At 48.7% G+C, this 23,476-nt stretch overlaps 1 protein-coding gene across 1 annotated transcript; it reads right to left on the bottom strand.

Annotated features, from left to right (window-relative positions):
- Nucleotides 1–775: 775 nt before the first annotated feature.
- On the bottom strand, nt 776–22,500 carry Ifnlr1 (interferon lambda receptor 1). The gene is made up of 7 exons (NM_174851.3): nt 22,358–22,500; nt 18,312–18,435; nt 9,986–10,167; nt 7,587–7,729; nt 5,088–5,247; nt 4,658–4,788; nt 776–3,904 (listed from the first exon to the last, which is right to left on the bottom strand). The coding sequence occupies exons 1-7, from the start codon at nt 22,413–22,415 to the stop codon at nt 3,095–3,097; spliced, it is 1,608 nt and encodes a 535-aa protein (NP_777276.3). The 5' UTR covers nt 22,416–22,500; the 3' UTR covers nt 776–3,094.
- Between the last annotated feature and the right edge of the window lie 976 nt (nt 22,501–23,476).

Here is a 23,476-nt window from a genome sequence, read left to right as displayed (position 1 = left end):
TTTAGGGTTGCAAGGCTGGCCGCACCAAGACATCGTTCTGTGAACCACTGCCTCCATTGGGTGAGCTCCCAGGGTGGTGGGCAAGCTCCAGCCTCACCATCCCAGGTGGCACCGAAAACCAGGACCCACGGCACTCACTCTTCTCATACTGAGTATGTGGATCCCAACAGCATGTGCATAAGAAGCTGGGCCTGGTGGTTCAGGCTTGTCCCTCAACGACTCGGGAAGCTGAGGCAGGAAGATACAAGTTCAAGATCAGCCTGGGCAGTAGGGTGAGCTCAAAGCCAGCACGGCCAACTTAGTGAGACCCTGTCTCAAAAATAAGAAGTGGAAGCCGAAGGCATTCCGTGTGCAAGCCCACAGGAGTTCAATCCCCTGAAGGCTACATGGTGACGCCCCCCCCCGCCCCAGCTGGGGATACAGCTCGGGGGTACAGTGCTTGCATAGCACGTGTAAGACCCCAGGTTCAAAACCAAACCAAAGGCAACCTCCACATAGCATGCGTCCCCCAGCTCCTGTCTTTGCAGACAATCAAATCTGATGGGCCAGGCACGGACATCAGAAGATTCCCAGGGATGTGGAGGCCCCATCTCCAGTATCAGGGACCTGTTTAATTTTATACGTTGACTGGCTGGCCTTCTTCTCCCTGCCTTGATCCCCCACTTCCTTATGGTGTCCTCTGGAAGCTGTATGCCCCAGACCTCTTTCTCCATGTCTCCTTTTGGAGGACACAAGTTTAGATCCCTATGTCCCAAACAACTGCGTGCACATTAGCTTTCTCTAAAAATAAATCTCTTTATTTAAGGTTTTGGGTATTATACCAACAGATATTAAAGTATTACTTAAATAGGGTATAAAATACAGGGCACGATTTCGACAAAAATACAAACATGCAAGACAGGTAATACAAACACGTAAGACGTATAGCCTCAGTGTGCCGAAGCTGCCCACCACACTGACTCCAGGCGGTCACTCTGATCTTGCTCTCCTTGAGGTCCCCGGAGGCTGTCTGTGTACAGGGCTATTATGTAAGTTAAGTGCTGAGCACACATTATGAACTTCTGGGTTGCACCTCCCGCCCTTTCCACAGGCTTCCCACAGGTCTTCTGTCAATGACCTAATGGCTGAAAGGAGCTAGGATTAAGAATGACAGGAAGGCTAGATCAGAAAGAAAACATTGGGAAACACTGTAAACAGTAAGGACTACCGGAGAGAGCAAGCTTGAAAGGCGAGGCCAATGCTGTCATCACCATCATTTCCAAGGATTCCTGACAGAGCATCCTCCGTGGTGCAGCTCAGCTGAGTCTCAGGAAGGACACTGGCCTTGCTGGGACATTTCTAGGGGCTTCTCCCGTGCTCTGACCGCCCTCACGCATGTGCATTTGTTCTGCTTCTGGGCTCAGTGATGTGGTCAAACATCATTGTAGGGAAACCCCAGAGAGGTAGGTGTGTGTGTGTGTGTGTGTGTGTGTGTGTGTCCCAGAGGTGCTTGCAAAGACCTCCTGTCAGATTGGTGACTCTGGGGACTCTTGGGGACACACAAATGAAGTCACTAGGGCAGCCTTGCTAGTTGACATCCAAGTTTGTTTGAAACAATACAGATATGTACCAAGGACAGTGATTTGAGGTTTTGTTAGCTGTGAACCCCTTTCAAGACACCTTTTATGTAAAGCCACTACATGTGCATTAGCTGAGTGAGGCCACTCCCATTGAAGAGTGAGGATCCTGGAGCCCCAAAGGCCTTTGGGAATGAGCTAGAGAACCCTTGAGTCAGATGCCCTTAAGGTCATGTTTCTCAGCCTGTGTGGGTCATGACCCCTTTGGGGGTCCATTGACGTTTTCACAGTGGTTGCCTGAGACCATTGGAAAACACATTGTGATTCATACCAATAGCAAAATTATAATTATGAAGTAGCAATGAAATGATTTTATGATTGGGGGTCACCACACCACAAGGAACACTGTTTAAGGCTGGTAGTGTTAGGAAGGTTGAGAACCTCTGCCTTACGGGGGGGGGGTCTTCACATGAGTTCTGTAAGGCTATGGCTTTATGCCAGCCTCAGAGCCACACAGCTCCGAGAGTAAAGGGGCTGTGAGCTCTTTCCTGCTTCATGGTCTGTTTAGATCCTCAGCCACAAGGACACACATCACACCCCAAAAAGGACAGTCACCTGTTTTCAAAAGACACTAGCTTCTCAGATACTGGAACCTCATTATAGCCAAAACAGATAAAAACAAACAAACAAACAAACAAACAAACACACCCAAAAAAACTTAAACCCTGATACAATGCCATTCAAAAAGGACACCAGGCCAGGAGTGCAGTTTCTGCCCTGAACCAACCAATGTCGACCCTGGAAGGTGTACTATGCTTGAGAACGAAGCAAAGTTGGTTGGGCTGTGGTTTCCAGGAGCCCCTGAATAGAAGGTGGCAAGGAAGAAATGGGGTGACCTAGAGGGCAGACAGGTTGGAAGGTCGATGTCTTATCACTCTTGGCTTAGGAGTTGCTGGGGAGAGATGCCTGGGGTCTCCCAGGAGTCTGGATTGATGGAGGGTTCTAGTGCCTAGTCAGTACATGTGACATTGGTGGCCCTGTGTCACCTGTTACCTCCCCATACCCACAGGACTGCTGCAGAAGGGGAAGCTGAGGTTGAGAGGTTAAGAGTCGCTTGCTCAGTGACTATCAGAAACAGCAGAGTAGTGATTTGGACCGAGGTCTGTTTTGCGCAATGCTGTGTGTGACTTATGGACTAGGGCGTATCTACCCTTGGTGTCCACAGTCACCTGGCTTCACCTGTTTCATTTTATCACAGGATGATTTTTCCATCAGGCCCGTCATCCCAGGGACAATGGGCAGATTGGAACTCAACTAGTCTCTGATCACAGCTCTGTCCCGCTCACAGGTCACCTATAGCTGGTGGGTCATTGGAAATGGTGACATCTTACAACTCAATCCCAACGACAAAGTGCCATAAAGATCCATTACGAATGGCCAGGACCTTGGCTACCACTCAAAGGGACATGACTCTCGGAGGTGTCTGTGGTCCAGGGGAAGTGCAGTAGAGAATGTGTAGATGGACCACCAGGGCCAGCTCACCTGACCAAGTAATCTCCCAGCATCCGGCCCCTGACCTCCGTCCTCTGCACGCTTGAAGTGCCCCAACAGCCGGCATTGCTGCCCTTAGGTTCTGATTCCCAGTCTTCCTCCTCCTCCTCCTCCTCCTCTTCCTCCTCGTCCTCCTGTTCCTCCTCCCCCTCAGGATTGTTGACCCAGCAGAAAGTCAGTGTCTGAAGAGAAACTGGGGGCTCCACAGGAGCCAGATCTCTCTTTGAGGATAAGGAACCAGAAATCCTCCACCCGGAGAGGCCATCCTTCAGAGGCTCTTCCACGGTGCCCAAGTCCTCAGAAAATTCCAGGCATGGGAGAGCCTCCTGGAGCCAATCCCCACAGGGCGCCTGGTCCGGCTCCTTTCGGTCCAAACAGCTGGAAGACCCAACTTCATCCTTATATGAGGAGTCCCCTGTGCTGGACCAGCTCCTGTCTGAAGAGTCCCATGCAGAGGAGCCGTCACTCCCAACTGGGGATGTCCAAGGCCCCCCTGAATCCACCCCAGACTCGTCTGTCTCCGAGTGTTCCATAACCCGGGGCTTCTCGCTGATGAAGAGGGGCCGTTCCAGGTAGGGCTGGACGCTGTCACCGTCGTCATCGTAGTCTGTGTCCTCGTCTTCATCCTCAGTACTGTCTCTTTCTGGTCCTGCCTGTAGCGTGGCTGGGTTTCTGACCTGAGGGGCTGGCCTGTTCCTTATGGTCAGTTCCTTCTGGGGACAAAGGATCAAGTCATCAGAGAACTCAGGTCCACTGGGCTGAAAGGTTGCCACTGGGTATCTGTATTCAGAAAAGTCCTGATGTAAGAAAGAGAAGGGAGAGAAGGTGAGTCCAGCTTCTTGAAGCATGACCGGTTGAGCCTGGGGCAATAACAATAGTTCCCTAGCAATAGTCCACACGGCTTCAAGTGGAAGTTATTTCTTTGGGAGCTGTTTCCAGAAAACACCAGGGCCAAGCACCGTGGGGGCGGGGGGAGTTTTGCAGGCTCTACAGGCTTTTGAAACTACTCCCTGCTGTGACACACAGGGAGTCTGTCCTCAAAGCCTCTCACTGCCCACTTGTGGTCCAGCTCCTGTCTAACTTCTCTAGGCCTCTCCCTTCCCCCAGCTAGCTCCCGGATCTGACAGAGGAGTTAGCATCCCGAAACTGGCCTGGTGCCGCTCAGCCTTGGTTAAGTTGTAAACTAAGCATTTGCTGGCTTAAAAGATGCTCCCGGCTGTACCACTTCCCAGCCCACACACTCTGGTCCTCTCTTCTGGGTCTCAGGGCTGCGTGTGCCTCTTTGCACCTGACAACGCCTTAGCAGAAGGTTCGGTGATTCCACGGAAGGGGACTTAGGTATTTCTCCGGGCAGGGGGCGGGGCAGGTTTGTTAGTGGATTTGGGGCTAAAGGTATCCACCCCCTGAAGTGGGGGTCTAGACACCGAGGCAAGATGGGCCAGTTTGATATTCTGTCTGAAGTACTGGAAACTTAGCCCTACTTCCTGCTACTCAACACCTCACTTCTATACACCCCATCATGCCTTCTAGACACTCCAGATATGCCATACCAGTGCCCGGGGCGTCTTCACCCCCTGAAACCAGGGGTTTCCTTTCATTATCTTCCATGCCACACCTGCTGCAACGGCTGCTATCAGTAGAAGCAAGAGTGAGGGCATTGCCAGGACAGCTCTTTTGTCCCCTAGGGAGGAAAGAACACAGTAACTGCTGACAGAACAATGGCCCCGTCCCTCAGTGAACCGAGTGTTTCCGGTGACAGTCCTGCTCAATCCCAGGAGAATAAGACCATTCTAGTGGAAGCCAAGTCTCAAAGAGGTTATGTAAGCTACCTAAAGACACACAGTCACTGTGATAGAGCTGGGATTTCGATCTGTCTGTCAGTTTATACTTTGAACCATTCAATCATGAAACTTCTGGTGTCCCCGGAGTGGCATGGGAGGAGGGAGGGGATGTTCCACTCCAGTGCTGCTCTGCACCCACCTGGAGCCTCTAGGAAGATGCAGCTGGGCTCAGAGAACTGGCTGTACTTAATGTCAATTAAGGTATAGACGGTTCTGGCGCTGAGGCAGTGGCGTCGGCTAGCACCTTGCTGGAGAGGAATCTGCACTGGCTGGCCATAGGGAGTGTCAGGAAACAGGGTCTGTTTGGAGAAGCAAGCGGCAATGAGCATGCGCTGAGCTGACGGATACCGGTGGTGGAAGTGGCCAGGTGAGGTGGGGTAGGGACCACGGAGCTTTCTTTTCTCTTACATTGTAGAGCAAGCACTAAGGGCATTTTCTACAACCTGGTTTCTTCTCAGCCGAATCTCCTCGTGCAGATCGTTGGGGTTCAAAAGAAGCCGGCTACTTTGGGTCACTCCTGTATAGCTCACCAAGGCCGGGGAGGGTCCCCGCTTCAGGAGGAGTTTCTACAGGTTTCCAGCCCTCGGGCCTCCCAGTCCACGGGGATGAGGGTCTCAGTCACCCAGCTCAGTGCCCCAGCTGCCCAGTGCAGTACAGGCAGGGTAGGTGACTAGTGCAAATGGAGATACACCCAGAGTACAAAATGCTTATCGGTTTCCAAAGGTGGAGGAGTAGAAGAGAGCAAAACAGCTCAGCGGTTGTATATGCCATGGGATAAAAGGCAGGGGGATCTCTAGTTCCAGGCGAAATACTAAAGTGGAGCCATGTGGTTCATGCCTACAATACCAACACTTAGGAGGTGGAAGCAGGAGGATCAGGGGTTCAAGGTCATTTTTGGCTATAGAACAAGTTCAAGGCCAGCCTGGGCTTTAGGAACTCCTATCTCAACTACCTCTCCTCCCCGCAAACCTAGCCAGCTTTAACTTAACAGGGAACATTTAAAATGACTTGGGGGGCCACTTAGTCTCCAGTGAGATGAACCAGGAAGTAGAGGAGAGAACCAATTTCCCAAAGTTGTCCTCTGACCTCCAGAAGCAGGCTGTGACATACAGGCCTGCCCCACCCCAAAATAAATATATGCTCTTGTTTCTGCTGGACGGTGCTGGTTAGGATATTGACTTCTGACTGACTTACAAAGATTATTCATATTTAACCGGAGCATGGTAGCACGTGCCTGTGATCCCAACATTCATTCAGGAGGCTGAGGCAGGGGGATTGAGTCTGGGCTAACCTGGACTATACAATCACAATGAGACCCAGTCTTGAACAACTTGTATGTGTTGGTGGGATACAGTGTTAATAGTCACGAGATTCTGGAAGGCAGGAAGCACCTCACGTTCACATCCCTAGAATCAGAGGTGTGAACGTAAATGAGAAAGAGCCCCTGCTATGCCAATGCTACCCACAGCCTGATTTCATAAACAGGAATCCTGCAAGACACGCTTTTGTCCGTATCATCCACAAGCGGCTACTTTTAAGTTACAGCCGCAGAGCTCAGACCCTGGAGCCACAGAGTCAAACATACTGGTGGTGTTCTGATCTGCCGAACATGAGACTTCAGGCCTGCTCCTGCTATAGTCTAGACACAGGTCTGAGGCTGGGCGTGCAAGGAGCCATTCATGGACGTCTCTGGGCGCTTCTTCTTTGCTCAGGGCTCATTTGGACTTTCAGGGCTTCCTGTAATGACTCTGGTGACTAAACTTCCTGCAGTCCAAACAACTTCAGTCAAACTTTTACTAGAGGTGTTGGGGAGGAAGAGCTGGGGAGAGAGTCAGTGAGGTGCTTTCTGCGCAGGTGTGAGGACCTGAGTTCGATCCCACATAAAAAGGATGGGCGTGTCTGTAATCCCGTTCTAAGGAGGCAGAGACAAGATCATAATCTCTGGGCTTGCTGGCCAGTTAGGCTAGCTTAATCTAGGGCGCCTGGTTCACTAAGAGACCCTGCCTCAGAAATAAGGTGGGACATTGATCCTAACATTCAGATCTTTGAGTTTGAGGCCAGCCTCGTCTACATAATGAATTCTGGGCCAGCCAGGACTACATGGTGAGACTTTATACACATACACACACATAAACATACACACACACACATACACACACACACATACACACACACATACACACACATAAACATACACACACACATACACACACACATACACACACATACACACACACATAAACACACACACACACATACACACACACACATACACACACACAAACATATATACACACACACAGAGGTATATTCACTGGCACACTCAATTGCACACATCCTCCAGCTTGTGCCCTGCCCCCACTGAGGTAAGGCTCATCATTTTCAAAATGAGGTGGGAAACAATGTTGCCGGCCTGTTCCTTGAAGGGCAAAGCGCCTTGAGCTTCATCTCCTATGGAGAACACTCCTGCGACATGGGATGGTGCACCCCACGAGATGTTGCACAGGCTATGGGTGCTGCACACCATCAAGGGCTAACTGGAGTCAGAAAACCATGGAAGGCCTCTTGGAGGGAAGTACAGGAGGCAGTGTTGAAGCAGGGAGGAGACCCAGCTGGGGGCGGCACAAGCTTTCCCTACCTTGCTTCCCAGACCCTCCTTCCAGAATTCCACCTGGTACTTCAGTTCCAGCGACGGCATGCAAGGTGGCAGCTGGTAGGTAGCGTTGACCCTTAGGATCTTCTCCATCTGGGTGAGCACCAGGGTGGGCGGGGCTAGCTCCACTGTCAGAAACAGAATCGGACCAGTCAAACCACCCGGGGTGACCTAGTCTCTATTCTTCTGTCTCTGTCCGGTCCAGAGAGCATCCCATTGCATTTTTCAAACATTGTCTGTGCTGCAAGCTTCTTATAGCTCTTTTATCCCCCACTATCTCTGGGAGGGAAGCATCACTGTCCGACTATGTGTGTGCACATGCCTGTGAGTGTGAGCGCAGAGGTCAGAGGTGAGCAGTCAGTGTATGCTTCCACTGAACTCCACTGCGTGTTTTAAGTCAGGGTCTCTCACTGAGCCTGGGGCTCACTGAAGCATTTGACTTCTGAGCTCTCTCCCAAGCCTTCACCAACTCTATTTTAGAAAATAAAGTAAGACCTTATACCAGTGATTCTCAACCTTCCTAATGCTGTGACCCTTTAATAAGTTGCTGTGGTGACCCTCATAAAATTAGTTTTGTTGCTACTTCATAGCTGGACTTTTGCTAGTGTTATGGATTGTAATGTAAAGTTCTGACATGCAGGATATCTGATATGTGACCTTGTAGGGGTCAAGATACAGCAGTTGAGAGCCACTAGAGCCTTAGAAGCTGTGCGTTGCCAGGATGCTGTTAGTAGTGGGTGGGTATTGGATGGGAGTCTGGATCCTTCTGATTTTGTCAAGTCTGGGTAGGGAAGGGTGGCCATGGGGGACTGTGTACACCACATAGTAACCTCTCAAAACTTAAGCTCTGTCTCTTGCTGTCCCAGAGAGATGAAAGGTGGGGGTAGGGAGATGGGTTAGTCAAAGATGTCCAGAGAAAGCAACCCAGCGTGGTGTACCTAGACATGACACCAGGTGTCCCCCAGGGGTGGCTCTCCAGTCACACAGGAGACCCCATCATTCCTGGGACCTCAGAGATTACAGAAACATTGGCATCTGGTCGTGTGTGTATGAAGTCAAGGAAAGCTGTTGACTTCACTTCTGCTGACAAGGTAGAGGCTGGCAAAACTCCTTGGCCACAGGTGCTTGTGGCCCATGGTGGAGAAGGAAGCCTGCCCTGGAAGTGGGAACTTCAAGAAGCGGGAGCGCAGAGGTCTTTTCTGGGAGTCAAGGAGAATTGTCCCAGAATGTCAGCCTGAATGGAATTTGTTTTCCCGGCTGGACAAATTCAGACCAAAGCCCTGGTCTTCTCTATTTTTGTTACCTTCCTACACAGGGAACACAGATGGTTTCCTTCAGCCTCAGCAGCTCAGAGGTGGAGATGAACTGTGTGCCCAGAAACCACACTGAGTGGTCCGTACCTAAGCTACCTGACTCTCTGCTTCAGACACTGCCGGGGAGGTCCTGGGACTCGATTTGATGTTGTAATAACAGGGAACTTTGGGGGACCTTGACATGGGGGTGGGGGGAGTAAATGAATTCTGCGCTTGCAAAAGATGTGAACTTGGGGGCTGAGAAGAAAGCCCACAGCAGCAGAGCCCCCACCAAGGATGTTCTGGATTCGGCCAGCCTGCTGTCTCATTGTTGAGTGATAAAGGAATTTCAGTTAAGGTTTAGAGCCATAAAATGGCAAGTTTACCCTTGGGCCATGAAGGTGGGTCAGAGCCTTTAAGAGCAAAGGACAGGGTGGTAAGATGCCAGACGAGACGGGGGGGGGGGGGGGGGGGGAGGCAGTTACGTCACTTCCGGTTTGAGGAGCGGTGGGGGGTGGGGCACGAGGAGAAACTCAAGTATTCTCAGCAGCTTGGAGAGGCTCCTAGCTGACAAGAACCGAGGATCAGGGACCTCAGCCTGGCTCAGCTCTGAGTGAGTTCATAAATCCATTCTGTCCTGGCTGTCTATGGTGAGACCCAGGCGGAGGGACAGTGGAGCACCTTGGATCTCTTGCCTGGAAAAGGCAGTCTGGCAAGTTCCAGGTCAGTAAGAGATTCTACGTGGAAAAAAAAAGAGGTGGGAGGTGCCTGAGGAATGACCCCTGCAAGCGCACATGCATACATGTGCACACACATAAACACATATTCGCACATATTAACACACACACACACACACACACGATTGTTTTGCTGTCCAATGTTCTCACTCAGCCTCTTCATTAAAAGGACCTGCTTTCAATATTTATTTTGTGTGTGTGTGTGTGTTTGTATGTATGTATATATGTATATATGTGAGTGCCAGAAGAGGCGTCAAATCCCCTAGAACTGGAATTATAGCCTGACATGGGTACCGGGAACCAAAGGCTGGTCCCCTGCAAGAGTAGCAAGCGCTTCTTCAGCATCCGGACTTACCGTCAAAAAGGTATTCCAGGTACCGGGACTCCACCCGTGGGGACCTGCCGTGTGCGGAAGCTGCCTGTACTCGTCCTTTGAACTTGGAGTACAGGTTCAGTTTCTTCAGGCACATCAGGGGACACACCAGAGCCTTGATACCTGCACAATGCTCCACTGGTCGCCAACCGGTTTTGATATAGCTAGGGTTGGGGAGCGACAGAAGAGGGTGAGCCACGGTTAGAGGGCCGCCCAAATATAAACCCCACCCTTCTGCCAGATGCCATTGGTTCATCTGCCTGTCCATCTGCTCAGCCAGGCAGCCATTGGCAAACAAGTGTGGAGTCCTGCCTCTCCGCTCCATAACTCTGGATCCTTCAGTGGGGCATTTCCCCTCAAACTCAGTTTCCTATCTGCAGTTCTCCTCACAAGGCTTTCGTGGAACCACCATCACTAATCTTAGTGGATATTTTCTGTTGGTTTCCTCAGGCATCTGTAGTTCACCTATTGTATGCCAGAGGCCATGTTTGGTGCTGAGCGGATGTCAGAGGGGAATCCATAGGGCTTCATGGGACTGCAGCATCTTCAGGATATGGAAGTCAAAGAACTAATCTATATCCAGGCATTATTCCAGGTACCAATGAATCAGCAAAGCACAACAAATGAGGTCCTGCCTCCCCAAGGTACTCATAGCTGATGGGAGGGAACAAGGGACAATTGTCGCGCCCACAAGATGAACCCTGCAGCTAGTAGATGCAGTGATAAAAATGATAAAAACAGTCACCACTTTCAAAGGGAAGCTCAAAAAAGTCCAGAGAGATGGAATTCCCCAGTGAAGAAGAAGAGGAAAGTGGTTGATGGACATGGAGTGGGAGAGTAAGAGAACCAAGGCCTGGGATGGCATGCTGGGTAGTTTTTGTTTACTTAGTACAAGCTAGGATCACCCAGGAAGAGGGAACTTTAATGGAGAAAATGCCTCCATCGGATTGTCCCATAGACAAGGGCATTTTCCTGACCATTGATTGATACAGGAAAGAAAAGCCCACTGTGGGCGGCACCATTCCTCAGCAAGTGGCCCTGGGTTGTATAAGAAAGCAGATTGAGCAAGCAATGAAGTGCGGGCCAGTAAGCAGCACTCCACCATGATCTCTGCTTCAGTTCCTGCTTCCAGGTTTCTGTCCTGCTTTGAGTTCCTGTCCCAACTTCCCTCAATGATCAACTGTGATCTGGACATGTAAGGCAAAAATATCCTTTCCTTCTCAAGTTGCTTTTGTTTGTCATGTTTATCTCAGTAATGGAAAGAAAGCACACTGGGACAGATGGGAAGGACTTGGGCATATCCAGAGAGATGCCAGAAGGCCAGAGAGCCAAAGCCTGGTAGGTAAGGGAGGGTGAGGCCCAGTAGATAGGGGATGAGGGGGTCTGGGAGGTGGTGTCATGTAAGGTCTCAGTTAGGATGTGAATTTATCCCAAGTGTGATGGGAAGCCACTAGGCACTTAATGGAGACTTAATGTGTTCCTCCAAACAAATGTTGGAACTGAAACCCAACTTTCTGGTTATTACATCATAGAGACAACATGGTTAGTAAAGATGGCTTCAGAGAGCTGCTCGGATGCTCCGTCTCGTTCTCACGTGAGGTCATAGGGTTGGCCTCTCTGCCATTTGAGGAGGGCACAGTGAGAAGGTATAATCTTAGGTCCTTCTTCAGGCACCAGATCTGCTAGTGTCCTGACCTGGGCTCCGTAGACCCCAGGAGTATGAGAAAGAAATAGTTACCACCTCTAAGTCACCCAGACTCTGCTGGAGCACCATCAACAGGCTGAGGTCCACTGATGTTTTTTAACTTATCATTTTAAGAGGTTATCTGTGGAGTTGGGAAGTTGATTCCACAGGTAAAGGTGCTTGCCACACAACCCTGGCCACCTACGTGCTATCCCTGGAACTCATGTAAATATGGAAATAGAGGCTGGGCATGGGGTACAGGACTTGAATCGCAGCACACATGCAGGCTGATGATCTCTGTGAGTTCGAGGCCAACCTGATCCACATAGAGTCTCAGGCCAGCCAAGACGAAAACAATGAGACTCTGTCTCTAAAACAGAAGCGAAACAAAAACCAAATGGGCAGTTGGGAAGGTGGTAGCGTGCTCCTTTAATCTTGGGGAAGGAGCCCTATTTCAACAGATAAATTAATGTAGACTTTTAATCTCAAAAAAAAAAAAAAGAGCTCCGTCTCAAACGGATAACAATACTTGTTTAAGATTACTTTAATTGTTGTCAGTTGTGTTAATTATCAAAATACAGAATACATGTAGTTGTAGTGATTATGGTATTACAAATACTCTGTGAGAGGGGCCAAAATAAATCAGGCCTAAAGAAAAGGGAGGCTGTTAAGTTGAATCAATCTATATTTTTGGTGATTTTTTTTTGAGTTGCTTTTTTGGGAGAGAGGCTCTGTGTTTGTATTAGCAGGAGATAAGGAAAGGCTTTGGATCCCGTCCAAAGTAATATGGATCAGACATGATAGGGGGAGACCCACTAAGGATCATGACCATATGAAGAAAAGAAAAAAATCAAGAAGACCAAACAGGACAGGCAACTTGTTACGCTGATCCCTCCACAGGGGAACACCCTGAAACTGGCTTCGACATCAACATGTCTCTAGCCAAAACTTCAGTTAAAATTAGCCGGTAAATCTTGTTGGTTACCGAATCCTTAAGATCCATCATGGCATCCTTCACATGGCAAGAGCGAAGACTTATTACAATTGGTTATCGATCAAACTGACTCAAAAAAAAAATACAGATGTCTTTCACCTGCTCAAACAAAGAGTGGAATTTTATCTTTAACTGACCTGTGCACCTTGCACAATTCATACAAATAACTCTATAATTCCAAGAAGTTGGTTCTAAGATTCATATTTTGCAGAATGAAACACCGAGATGCAGCTCTGGCAAGTTTCCTCCTCAGGGATGCTGAAATGACCTGTTTGTCCAGCTCCGTTCCTCCTGCGGCTGTTTCCAGAGACTTTCCCAGAACAGCTTCAGGTCTAGCTTCTGGTTCCCAATGACCTCAGTTTATCCAGCCTTTCAGACCGATCCAGTCAGAACTTCTGTCAAACCTTGAACTTTCTAAGCATACAAAGACTGGATCACACATGCTAAAGCTAGCTTTCTTAAGCCTAACCGACTTTGCCAGCTTTTCTAACCCTCCCTACCCCTTAAAAATTAACTATATATTCATCACCCCTATTCAGCAGGAAGAAGCCGTGGAGAGTCGTCATCCTTATTCCTTGTTTTTGGGTGTCTGGTTATGGCTATTTTATAAATTATAGATAGGTCATCATTTTAAGGGATAATTTGGAAATGATTATCATTTTAGATAGAGAGGAAACTAAAGAGAGAGCTTAGACTGGGGATTTCTGTTTCCTTTCCTCCCCTCCATCCTTTCTTCTTAGGGAAGGGGAGGGGGTTGGGAGGAGAAAGGGATAGAGTAATATTATAAGAAATGGGATGGATTACTAAGTTTACTCTTACACAAAACATTTTATAGCTGTAATCTTACATTGGTAGAAGTCTCTAAATTTTGATGCAGAATTGAAGTTATATTTTCTTACACTGGCACAGAATTTATAAATTGATACAGGTTTAAAGTCTTCATTGGTATAAATCCTTGTGTGTTGATACAAATTTAAATTTAATTTTGTCACTCCTAGATAGGCATTGTGCCAATGCAACACATAGGAGAATACAAGGCTCAGACCCAGCCCTTCTATAGCTGCTATTACAAACCGTTTAGGGGGATTAAGTAGTGCAAGTTAAGGGCCAGATAGTAAACTTCTGGAAATATTAAATTCTGATTTAATTATTATAAAATGTTTTCAATATTATTCAAATAGTAAATAGCTAAGAGTAGTCAAGGTTTAACAGTTCAGATATGATAGATAGATAGATAGATAGATAGATAGATAGATAGATAGATAGCCTACAGCAGTTACAGAACATGGCATTTACAATCATCTCATTTATTAATAGATCTCCTGACTACGAGACATGCCTGCTCCTGACAGTACCCCTTTCACAGTTCAAAGAAGATACTGGGCATTGTAACCTCCACGTGGAGATGCTCCAGTTGTGGCAAGGTAACATGGGCAAGAATTGCCCCAATTCATCTGCAGACAAAAAATACTGTTCAGGAAAGGACACAAGATGCGGGATCGACAGCTTAGCTCTGCCAAGACAGCGTAAGCTAGTCCTTCAGAATAATTCTTGCTTCACTTAAGGTTTGTCAGATGATCCAGACCAGAAGGCTGAAGAAAGATGCTCCAATGTTATGAGGAGTATAGGGGGTCTGCCCAGGCAGTCAACTGTTTCTACAAATTGTTTAAGTTTTAGAAACTATGTTTTTGTGCTTCCTATATATTCAGGTAATATTTAATTCGTTCTCAGATCTCTGATGGGGTTGAAGACTAGTTATAGTCTCAAAATCAAACTTAAGTTGTTTAACATTAAGAAAGATGATCTAGATTTGAAAAGATGTTTTTCAGATAATAATGCAAGTTAAAATCAAAACATAGTTCAGGTATAGAATTGTAAACTCTTAAGTTAGGGTAGATGATAGGGTAATTTATCTAAATTGCCAAATATGATAGACTGGACATTGTAAGTGTATATCATATTTTACAATTTACATAATTGTTATAATTGTGTTCAATGTATATCTGAGAGACAAGAGCCTTTTAACTGGTCAAAAAGGGGTAAATGTAGTGGGTTTGGTCTACTGCTGCTTGAATTAAGTTAATTTGGGCTCCCCAGATTGCACGAGAATCCTCACATCCACATGTAAGACACTGAGGGACCCTGCCCCCAGTTGGTTTTGATTGGTAAATAAAGTTGCCGGCAGCCAATGGCTGGGCAGAGCAGAGAGGTGGGACTTTTAGGATTTCTGGGCAAGGGACCAAGGAAGGAGAAGGGGATCCACCATGCAGGGAGAAGGAAAGACGCCATGCCTGAGAAGGTGCGAGGCAGAGAGCATGGCCACCACGTAGGAGCTGGAGCAGCCTCAAGAGGGCTGCCTGACTGAGTCCGGAGCAGCAAAGGGAATATAGATTGTCATAAGTAATGATTTGGGAATATCAGAGGGAGATGGATTAGTCATGTGGAGTTTAGGAAGTGGCCAGCCATTGAGCTGTTTTAGGCGTATCAAAATGTAAAGGCTGTGTGTATGTGTGTGCATTTCATTCAGGAACCCAGAGCATTGATTGGGGTGGGTAGCATGGAGCACCACAGCTGCTAGGATCAATTTGAGTAGCTTAATTGGGTACACCACCACCACCATCCCACCCCCCCACACACACACTTTCTTGTTTTGCTTTTGTTTTTGTTTTGTTTTTGAGACAGAGTTTCTCTGTGTAGCCCTGGCTGTCCTTAACTCAGTCTGTAGACCAGGCTGGCCTCAAACTCATAGAGATCTGCCTGCCTCTGTCTCCCGAGTGCTGGGATTAAAGGTCTGTGCCACCCCACTGCTTGGCTTGTTTTTGTTGTTGTTGTTTTTCTTTTCTTTTCTTTTTTCTTTTCTTTTTTTTTTTTCTTTTTGAGATAGAAATAACTATGTAGACCATGCTAGCCTTGAACTCACAATGATCTACCTGCCTCTGCCTCCTAAGTGCTGGGATTAAAGGCATATGTCATCAATCTCAAGCAAGAAATCTTTAAAAAGAACGTCTGTAAAATAAAAAATCTTACTGGAGGCTGCCTTACCAGGATTGACTGGCATCTGTCACTCTCCTGATTTTCCCTCTGGGAATGGCTGTGTATCTCTCACCCCTGTGCTGCCATTTCAGTGTAAAGGCACATGACTTCCTGTGGTTTCTGAGGTCCACTGAGAGAGAGTACTTTTGTCTCGGTGTGAGTCATAGTCTAAGTCACACCCACCCCTGATTTAGATAGTAGATGAAACTTTGAACTTACAGCGAACGCTGGAGTAAGGAAAGACCTTTGGGATTATTGAGACACCAGTGGATGCCTTTGTCTGTGAGAACATGAGTTTGGGGGAATAATGAAAGAGTGTGTAACAGCCATTGCAAACTGATACACACCCCAAACCTGGAAACAGCCCAAAAATTCACTGAGGGGAAAATGGAGAAACACAAAAAAGTCCAGTCAGGACTGGAATACTACTCAGTAGTGAAGAAGAAAATGAATGGACACTTGTGATGTGGATGGATTCCAGGAAGGTGGTCATTAAATCAGCCAGGTACAAAAGGGGGTGCACTACACAAACCCATTTCCTGTTTGGGGAACAGGACTTTATGCAAATGACTAAGAAAATTTTCCTGAAATAAAAAGACTAGGAACCAGGACTTACTAGAGACTGTGAGCACCTAAAGATGTCAGCTCAGAATCAGTGACAGACGTCAGCACAGCCTTGCAAAATTAGCAGAGCCGAGCAGTGGCTCTCAACCTGTGGGTCTCGACCCTTTGGAGGGAGCGTATCGAAAGACCCTTTCATAGGGTTGCCTAAGACACAAATATTTACATTGCAATTCATAACAGTGGCAAAATTACAGTTATGAAGTAGCAACAGAGATAATTTTACGGTTGGGGGTCACCACCACCACATGAGGAACTGTATTGAACATGAGGGGCTGTAGCATTAGGAAAGCTGAGATGCACTGTTCTAGAGCAAAGGGAACACACGTAGTGCTGACTGTCCTTTAGACAGACTTTAGGATGAAGGAAATGAGTAATGAGTAATTCTAGGTTCTTCAAAGGCTACCCTCTCCCATGGCCGTGACAACTAAGACCGTAGCATAAACACCGTCATCAGGAGAAATTTAGCACAAATCCCAAAGAATCAAATTTAGGTGGAAAATGGCAGGTTGGATGAATGCATCAGTCATTCTAACATGGACATGCAAGTACACACGTGCATGTCCATGATCGACCCCGCTGTTTGCCACAAAGACCTAAAAAAATCGTCAGCTTGGTAGAGGCCAAGCAGCCACAACACAGAATCTGATCTTTAAAACCTTCCGCTGGGTGGTTGTGTGGCTCAGTGGTCCCGAGCTTGCCTAACATGATGAGGCTCCTGGGTTTGACTCCCACCACTAGAAGGAAGGAAGGAAGGAAGGAAGGAAGGAAGGAAGGAAGGAAGGAAGGAAGGGGAAGGGGAAGGGGGGAAGAAGGGAAGGGGAAGGGAAAGGGGAAGGGAAGGGAAGGGAAGGGAAGGGAAGGGAAGGGAAGGGAAGGGAAGGGAAGGGAAGGGAAGGGAAGGGAAGGGAAGGGAAGGGAAGGGAAGGGAAGGGAAGGGAATGGGAAACGAAAGAAGGATTTAAGTTGGGTGTAGCCGATCATTACTGAAAGATGGCAGATGGGCTTCCCTTTTCGGATTCCTCCAGCCTAGTAGTAGCAGCCTGGGCTTCCAAGGTCATAAGAAACCCAGTAGCTCTGTCCAGCTCAATGACTGGGCTCTACAGGGAGCAGGACCAGACCTTTGGCCACTTCTTCGCCCTCACCCATCGGCTAGAACAATCTTTTTAGTGGCTTGAGTGAAAAATGTCCCTCCTCAGCACAGGCCTTTGAGCATTTGGGCCCCAGTTGGTGGCACTCTTTGGGGAGGTGGCACCGCCTTGCTGGCAGAAGGACATCACTGGGGTGGGCCTTGGAAAGTTTCTAGCCTCTCTTCACATTCTGTTGAAGCTGTCATCTTACAGCTTCCTATTCCAGCCCCTTGCCACCATGCTTCCTCCACTGTGGGCTCTGGACCTACGCGCTGAAATAAACCCTTTCTTCCATAAGTCGCCTTGGTTGTGGTGTTTTTATCACAGCAACAGAAGAGTGACTAATACAGACACCAGGTATTTCCGTCCCCTGGTGACTTGGCCCTCACCGCTCCACTCAGGCCCTACTCCAACTCTCCACAGAGACTCACCCTATCTCCAGCAAGCCTATGGCTCTCCATCCCACCACCCACCACCTCTAACCTCCACCCAAAGCCCCTCCTCCCTCACGGTGTAAAGTGAGTAAGAAAAAAGCTCCCCCTCCTCGCAAGGACTCGCCACAAGCCCCTTTCAGTGACCCAGAGAACTTCTGGATGCTGACCACATGGAAAGCAGATAGCCCAGGGGCGCTCCTCCATCTTTACCCACTCCTCCATCTCCCCACCCACTCCTCGTCTCCCCACCCACTCCTCCCTCTCCCCACCCACTCCTCCCTCTCCCCACCCACTCCTCATCTCCCCACCCACTCCTCGTCTCCCCACCCACTCCTCATCTCCCCACCCACTCCTCCCTCTCCCCACCCACTCCTCCCTCTCCCCACCCACCAGCACAGAGGCTCCCCTATACCTTTGGTAGGTCACGAAATAGGTCACATTTGGGGGGCTCCCAAGCCCCGGAAGCCATGTCAGGTAAACAGTGAAGTTCTGGGAGAAGAGTGTCACGTTTCTGGGTGGGGCTAGACGGGGCCTTCCTGTGGAAGAGAAGGAGGTCATAAACTTTACCTGGAGCTCTTGGCCAACCTTGGCACGGGTACAAATAGCTGAAGAATGAGAGGCATGACAGGTGTTCACTTCCTTGGCACCTATGAGGAAGCAGCACCGGCCAGCTGCTGAATGGCAGCCCCTTCTCGTCCCCAGCCCTCAGTGTCCCATCTGTGCCACGAGAACTCTGGCACCTGAGGGTGGGTTCCACCCGATTGCCATGGGCCAGGAGCCAACGAATGGCCACATACCGTTCCTGAATTCCAGAAGATTCTTGGAACAAGCATTCTGTTTTCCTTCTTATGTTTTTTAACTTTGAATTTATTATTAGTGAACGTGTGTGTGCATGTACATGTGTGTGTGTGTGCATGTGTGACACATATGTGTATGCCATGGTACATGTGTTGAGGTCCTTCCGGTGAGCCTAATGCCTGCCAGTCAGACGAGAGCCAAGGAAGACATGCCAGGATAAACAGATTTCTTCTGTAAGGAGCACCTACCTGGTTGTGGACTGGACAACTGGGTCCTAGGCGTTCTGCCAAACACAAGACATATCCTACGTGTCCTGGTTTCAACTTGAAATGCCTCCCACAGACTCATGGTTTAAATGGTTGGCCCGAAGCTCTAAGCTACCATTTTGAAAGCCGTGGAGCCCATAGGAGGTGGGACCTAACTGGTGGGATAGGAGTGAGCCTTTGAGCATTATATCCAAACCCTTGATCCAGCCCATTCTCTCTGCTTTGGGTCCAGCCCAGACGAGCAACCCTCACCACACATTCCGGCTTCTATAGCGAAAAGCCACTCTGCCTTGCCTTTCTCAGCACGTTGGGCCCTAGACCCTCTGAAACCCTGAGTCCCAACCCATCTTTCCTCTAGCAATGAAAAGGGAATTAATTCACTGTGAAAACCACCATGGTCAGCTCCCTTACAGTGCCTGCTGAGGACCAGGATGGATGGACACTCTACCATTCCCTCTTGCTGGAATTCTAGGTTACCCGTCCACCCTTTATCGAAACCTCCAAGAGGCTTCCCAGTATGGCTGTCCCTCTTCCCCATTCCTCCTCCTTTTCCAGTGGCTCTTCGGGAACCCTGTGGTTTGCTCCCTGCTCTGAGCCTTTGCACATGGTGTTCCCAACATCTGGCCATCCCCTTGGCTTCCCTCACACTCCTTTGATGGCATTGTTTCTCTGTGGCATGTTCCCTGGCTACCTTTCCTTGGTCTGAGAGAAGAGTGTAGTTCTGCCTACTGCTTCTTTTTTTTTTTTTTCTTCCCCCTTCTCACTCCAGCCTCGATAGCTCTGGCCCAAAGATTTATTTATTATATGTAGGTAAACTGTCGATGTCTTCAGATGCACCAGAAGAAAGCATCAGATCTCATTACAGATGGTTGTGAGCCACCATATGGTTGCTGGGATTTGAACTCAGGACCTCTGGAAGAGCAGTCAGTGCTCTTAACTGCTGAGCCATCTCTCCAACCCTATTGCTTCTTTCTCAAATAACTAGCTATGTTACTTATTACCTCAGCTGCTTGCTTCGTGCCCAGGCTTCCTACTGTCTCCTTGCCTTAAGAATAAAGTTCCCACCTCTTATCCAGGTGTTTGATGACTTGTCTGGGTGGCCTGACCACCTGTCTAACATCTTCTGCAGCTCCCAATAGGCTGGCGAAGCTGTGGGAACCATCATTTAGATGTCTTTTCTTAGGTTGCCTGGAGTTCACCATCTAATCTTTGAAAGATTCTACTCAAATGGCACTTCCTCCAGGTAGCCTACCTTGCTACTTCTAAGAGGCGACACTCATGATAGCAACAAAGTAGCAACAGACCCTTTGTATCTGGCTGTAACTTGCTGTTAGCTGAGCTGAGCACTTGTGAGCCTTCTATGAGCTTCCCAGGAAAGGTGGGGAAACCAAGACCCTCTTAGATGCTCAAATCTAGATCAAGCCAACTGTCAGGTGTGAGCTCTGAGCTTACCTCCTCTTCTGGTTTCTCCTGGGGCTCAGTCTTAGTCTGTTTTTTTTTTTTGTTGTTGTTGTTTGTTTGTTGTTTTTTGTTTTGTTTGTTTTTTTTTTTTAAGCAGGTTTGTTTTAGTCTCTCTGTGTATCTGTGTAGTTCTGACCTGGGCCTCAGAGATCCACCTGCCTGTGTCTCCCTAGTGCTGGATTAAAGGCGTGTGCCACCACCACCTGCTTTAATCACCTTTTACATTTATTTATCATGTGTGTGATGCACGCTATGGTGTCTATGTGGAGGCAAAAGCTCACTTTGCAAACATTGGTTCTTTCCTTCTAACGTGTAGATTCTGTCCATTGAATGTCAGGAACGCTTACCTTCAGAGCCATCTCACCAGTCCCCTTTTGACTATGGGAGAGACAAACAGCTTAGTCTAGGCTAGCTCAAATGTGCGGTAATCTCTTAACTCAGCCTCTTGGGTACTAGGAATACACGCAGGAACAACCACACCCGACCAGCTTTAACCCATGCTTCCTATCTTCCTCTGTGTACCAGGGAACAGAAGGAAATGGCTTCATCTTCTGCCCCACGGGAGCTCATGGTCACAGGGAGAATTCAGTCACGTGGGTCACCATGGAGACCCATACATTTTTTTTTTTTTTTTTAGGCACCAGGCAAGGTAAGCCCAAGTCTACATGATTCTCTCAGCTCAAGCTCACGCCAGGGCTGCCCCCTCATTTTTGACCCCAGATGTGGGTGTCTTTTTCTCTCCTGTCCTGTGCCCTGAAGGTGCATAATTGAGACACCGCAGTTAAACCCAGCTTCCAGTTTGTCTAGCAAGAGGCCACTCTGTATGTAAGCCCCTTAGTTTTAAGCCATCCGTGAGCCATCCATGAGCAGGACAGGCCCAAAGTTTGAGCTTGGCCACATGGGGAAAGTCACAGTTCAGAGTTGCCACACTTCACAGAGTCTTCAAGGGTTCCAGGGACTGGTATAGCACTGTATAAAATGTCATTCAGTCCTCAGGACAGACTACCCCTTGGGGCAAGGTGTTACCCACAGCCATCATCAAAGAGACACGGCTCAGAGATCAATGTTAACTAAACCAGTTTGTGTCAGGGATGGAACATAATCCCGTGTCCCCCAAGACCCTCGTTAACTCAAAAACACTGCTACAGAGCTGTGAGCTCGCTCAGGGCAGGGGCAGCACTGGTCATGGGCAAACCTAGGGCTCAGCCTTATTCCTCTGCCCTGTGTGTGCCCCTCTGGGGTACTTCTAAAGCAACCTATGAAGTGCTCTGAGCCTCAGTTTCCCTCACTTAAAAATGATGACTGTCTACCACTTAGAGCAGCTGGGTTGAAAACCTTAAGGAGAACACAGTGGCCAGGACAAAGAAGCAACCAAAAATAATATGAACGTTTATGATTGTTTATCGGCTCTAAGAACCCTTCCTGCTCCTTTGACTGCGTCTAGGACTCTGAAGTATGCCCATGGCTTCCTCCCTGGGGAAGTTGATGAGTGGAAAATTGGGGTTCGGTGCTTGGGTCCTGGCCTCGGGTATTCTGTGCCCCGCTGTCTTACCAGATGAAAGACAAAGAGAGAAAATGCCCCGTTAAAGAGTCTCCTAGCAGGGACCAGATCAACCAGAGCTGGATCCCGGCAGCTCCTGTATGTCCCCTATTAAAAGTGTCAATCAGGTATGCACTCTGGGATTCGGTCAACAAATACAGTCAACGCTTTCCGGTGTCTGTGCCTGGAACTCCCGGCCCTGCCTGGAATAAGGAAACCGGGATCCTTTCGTCCAGAAAAGGCCGTCCAAGCTCAGGATTGTTTCACTCTGGGACCAAGCAAACCCGCGGCAAGTGTACAGAATCCCTGAGGCCCAGCACCAAGTCCCCTCTCGGGACCTCGGGTGGGTGGCACATCTTCGCGGTCCCCGCGGTCCCCGCGGTCCGTACTTACCTAGGGCGCTCTGCAACAGGAACAGGAGTAGGGGCGCCCACCGGTCGGCCCGCCACATTTCGGTCCCTGGGGTCCCCGCCGCCCGCCGCAAGGCCCCTGGGCGGCAGGTGACAAGGGCGGCGGCCCAGGGAGGAGGAGCCTCCGGCGGTGCCACCGGTGGGGATTCACCTAGGGCTGCCCCGCGTCGCCTGCCGTGGGTGGGGGCGGGGCTCTCAGTAACATTTTTTAAAAATCAGACAAGAAATCCAGTTCTGGGGTTCCGTTGAGGAGTAAATAGCACCTAGGGTAGAGTTCGAGGAGACTGGCAAGACTCCCGTTTTGCAGGCGGAGCGGGGGATGGCACCCAGCCTGTCTTGCGAGTTTCTTACTGAGTTTCTGCAGGAATTCCCGGCAGGCTTGTTACTCCCCGCCTACATCGCGGTAAAAGCTTGGAGGAGGCTGTCCTAAGCTGCAACGCGGTCTGTGTCGCTACTAACCAGAAAGGACATCGCTTCAGGCTTTGTTTTCTATCCTGGAGCAGGGGACACTTCATTCCACCACACAAACCATTCTAACTAGCCAAGTGGGAAACGCTGGTTTTGTAAACAGAAGGGCCGAAACCAGAAACCTGCGAAACCACGGAAGGGGAAGCGGGATCTTTCTAAATTACTCTCCTTATAGGTAGAGTCGGGACAAGGCTAGGACAACAACGTGTGTGTGTGTGTGTGTGTGTGTGTGTGTGTGTGTGTGTGTGTGTCCTTTTGTGTGTAAGGATTAAGGGTTATGGACTTCATCTTCTGCATTTTGCCTGCACGGAGTGCGAATGGGGAGTTGGGGTGGATACCACATAGGTACATTGATATCTCTATGGAATTGTTGCAGAATACATACAAGATAGAAAAAGAACAAAAGCTGGACTTTTGGAAAGCAGGCCATTAGCTCAGGTTTCTCTTGATCTCCTGGGGGATTCAATAGACAGCTTAGTTTCTGTCTGGGGACCCAACTTTAACTCGAGTTATTTTGATTTGATTTTTTTTTTAAACTCTGCTCTGTTCAGGCCCAGCACAACAAGAGGTGTCTGGGATTTTTTAAACTACATTCGAGAAGCACAAAAACACATCCTAAAATTATGAGCTTTTT

Source organism: Mus musculus, chromosome 4, assembly GCF_000001635.26.
Source record: "Mus musculus strain C57BL/6J chromosome 4, GRCm38.p6 C57BL/6J".
Taxonomy (NCBI): Eukaryota; Metazoa; Chordata; class Mammalia; order Rodentia; family Muridae; genus Mus; species Mus musculus.
The sequence above is the reverse complement of the archived record's forward strand: the minus strand, read 5'-3'. Positions and strand labels throughout refer to the sequence as shown.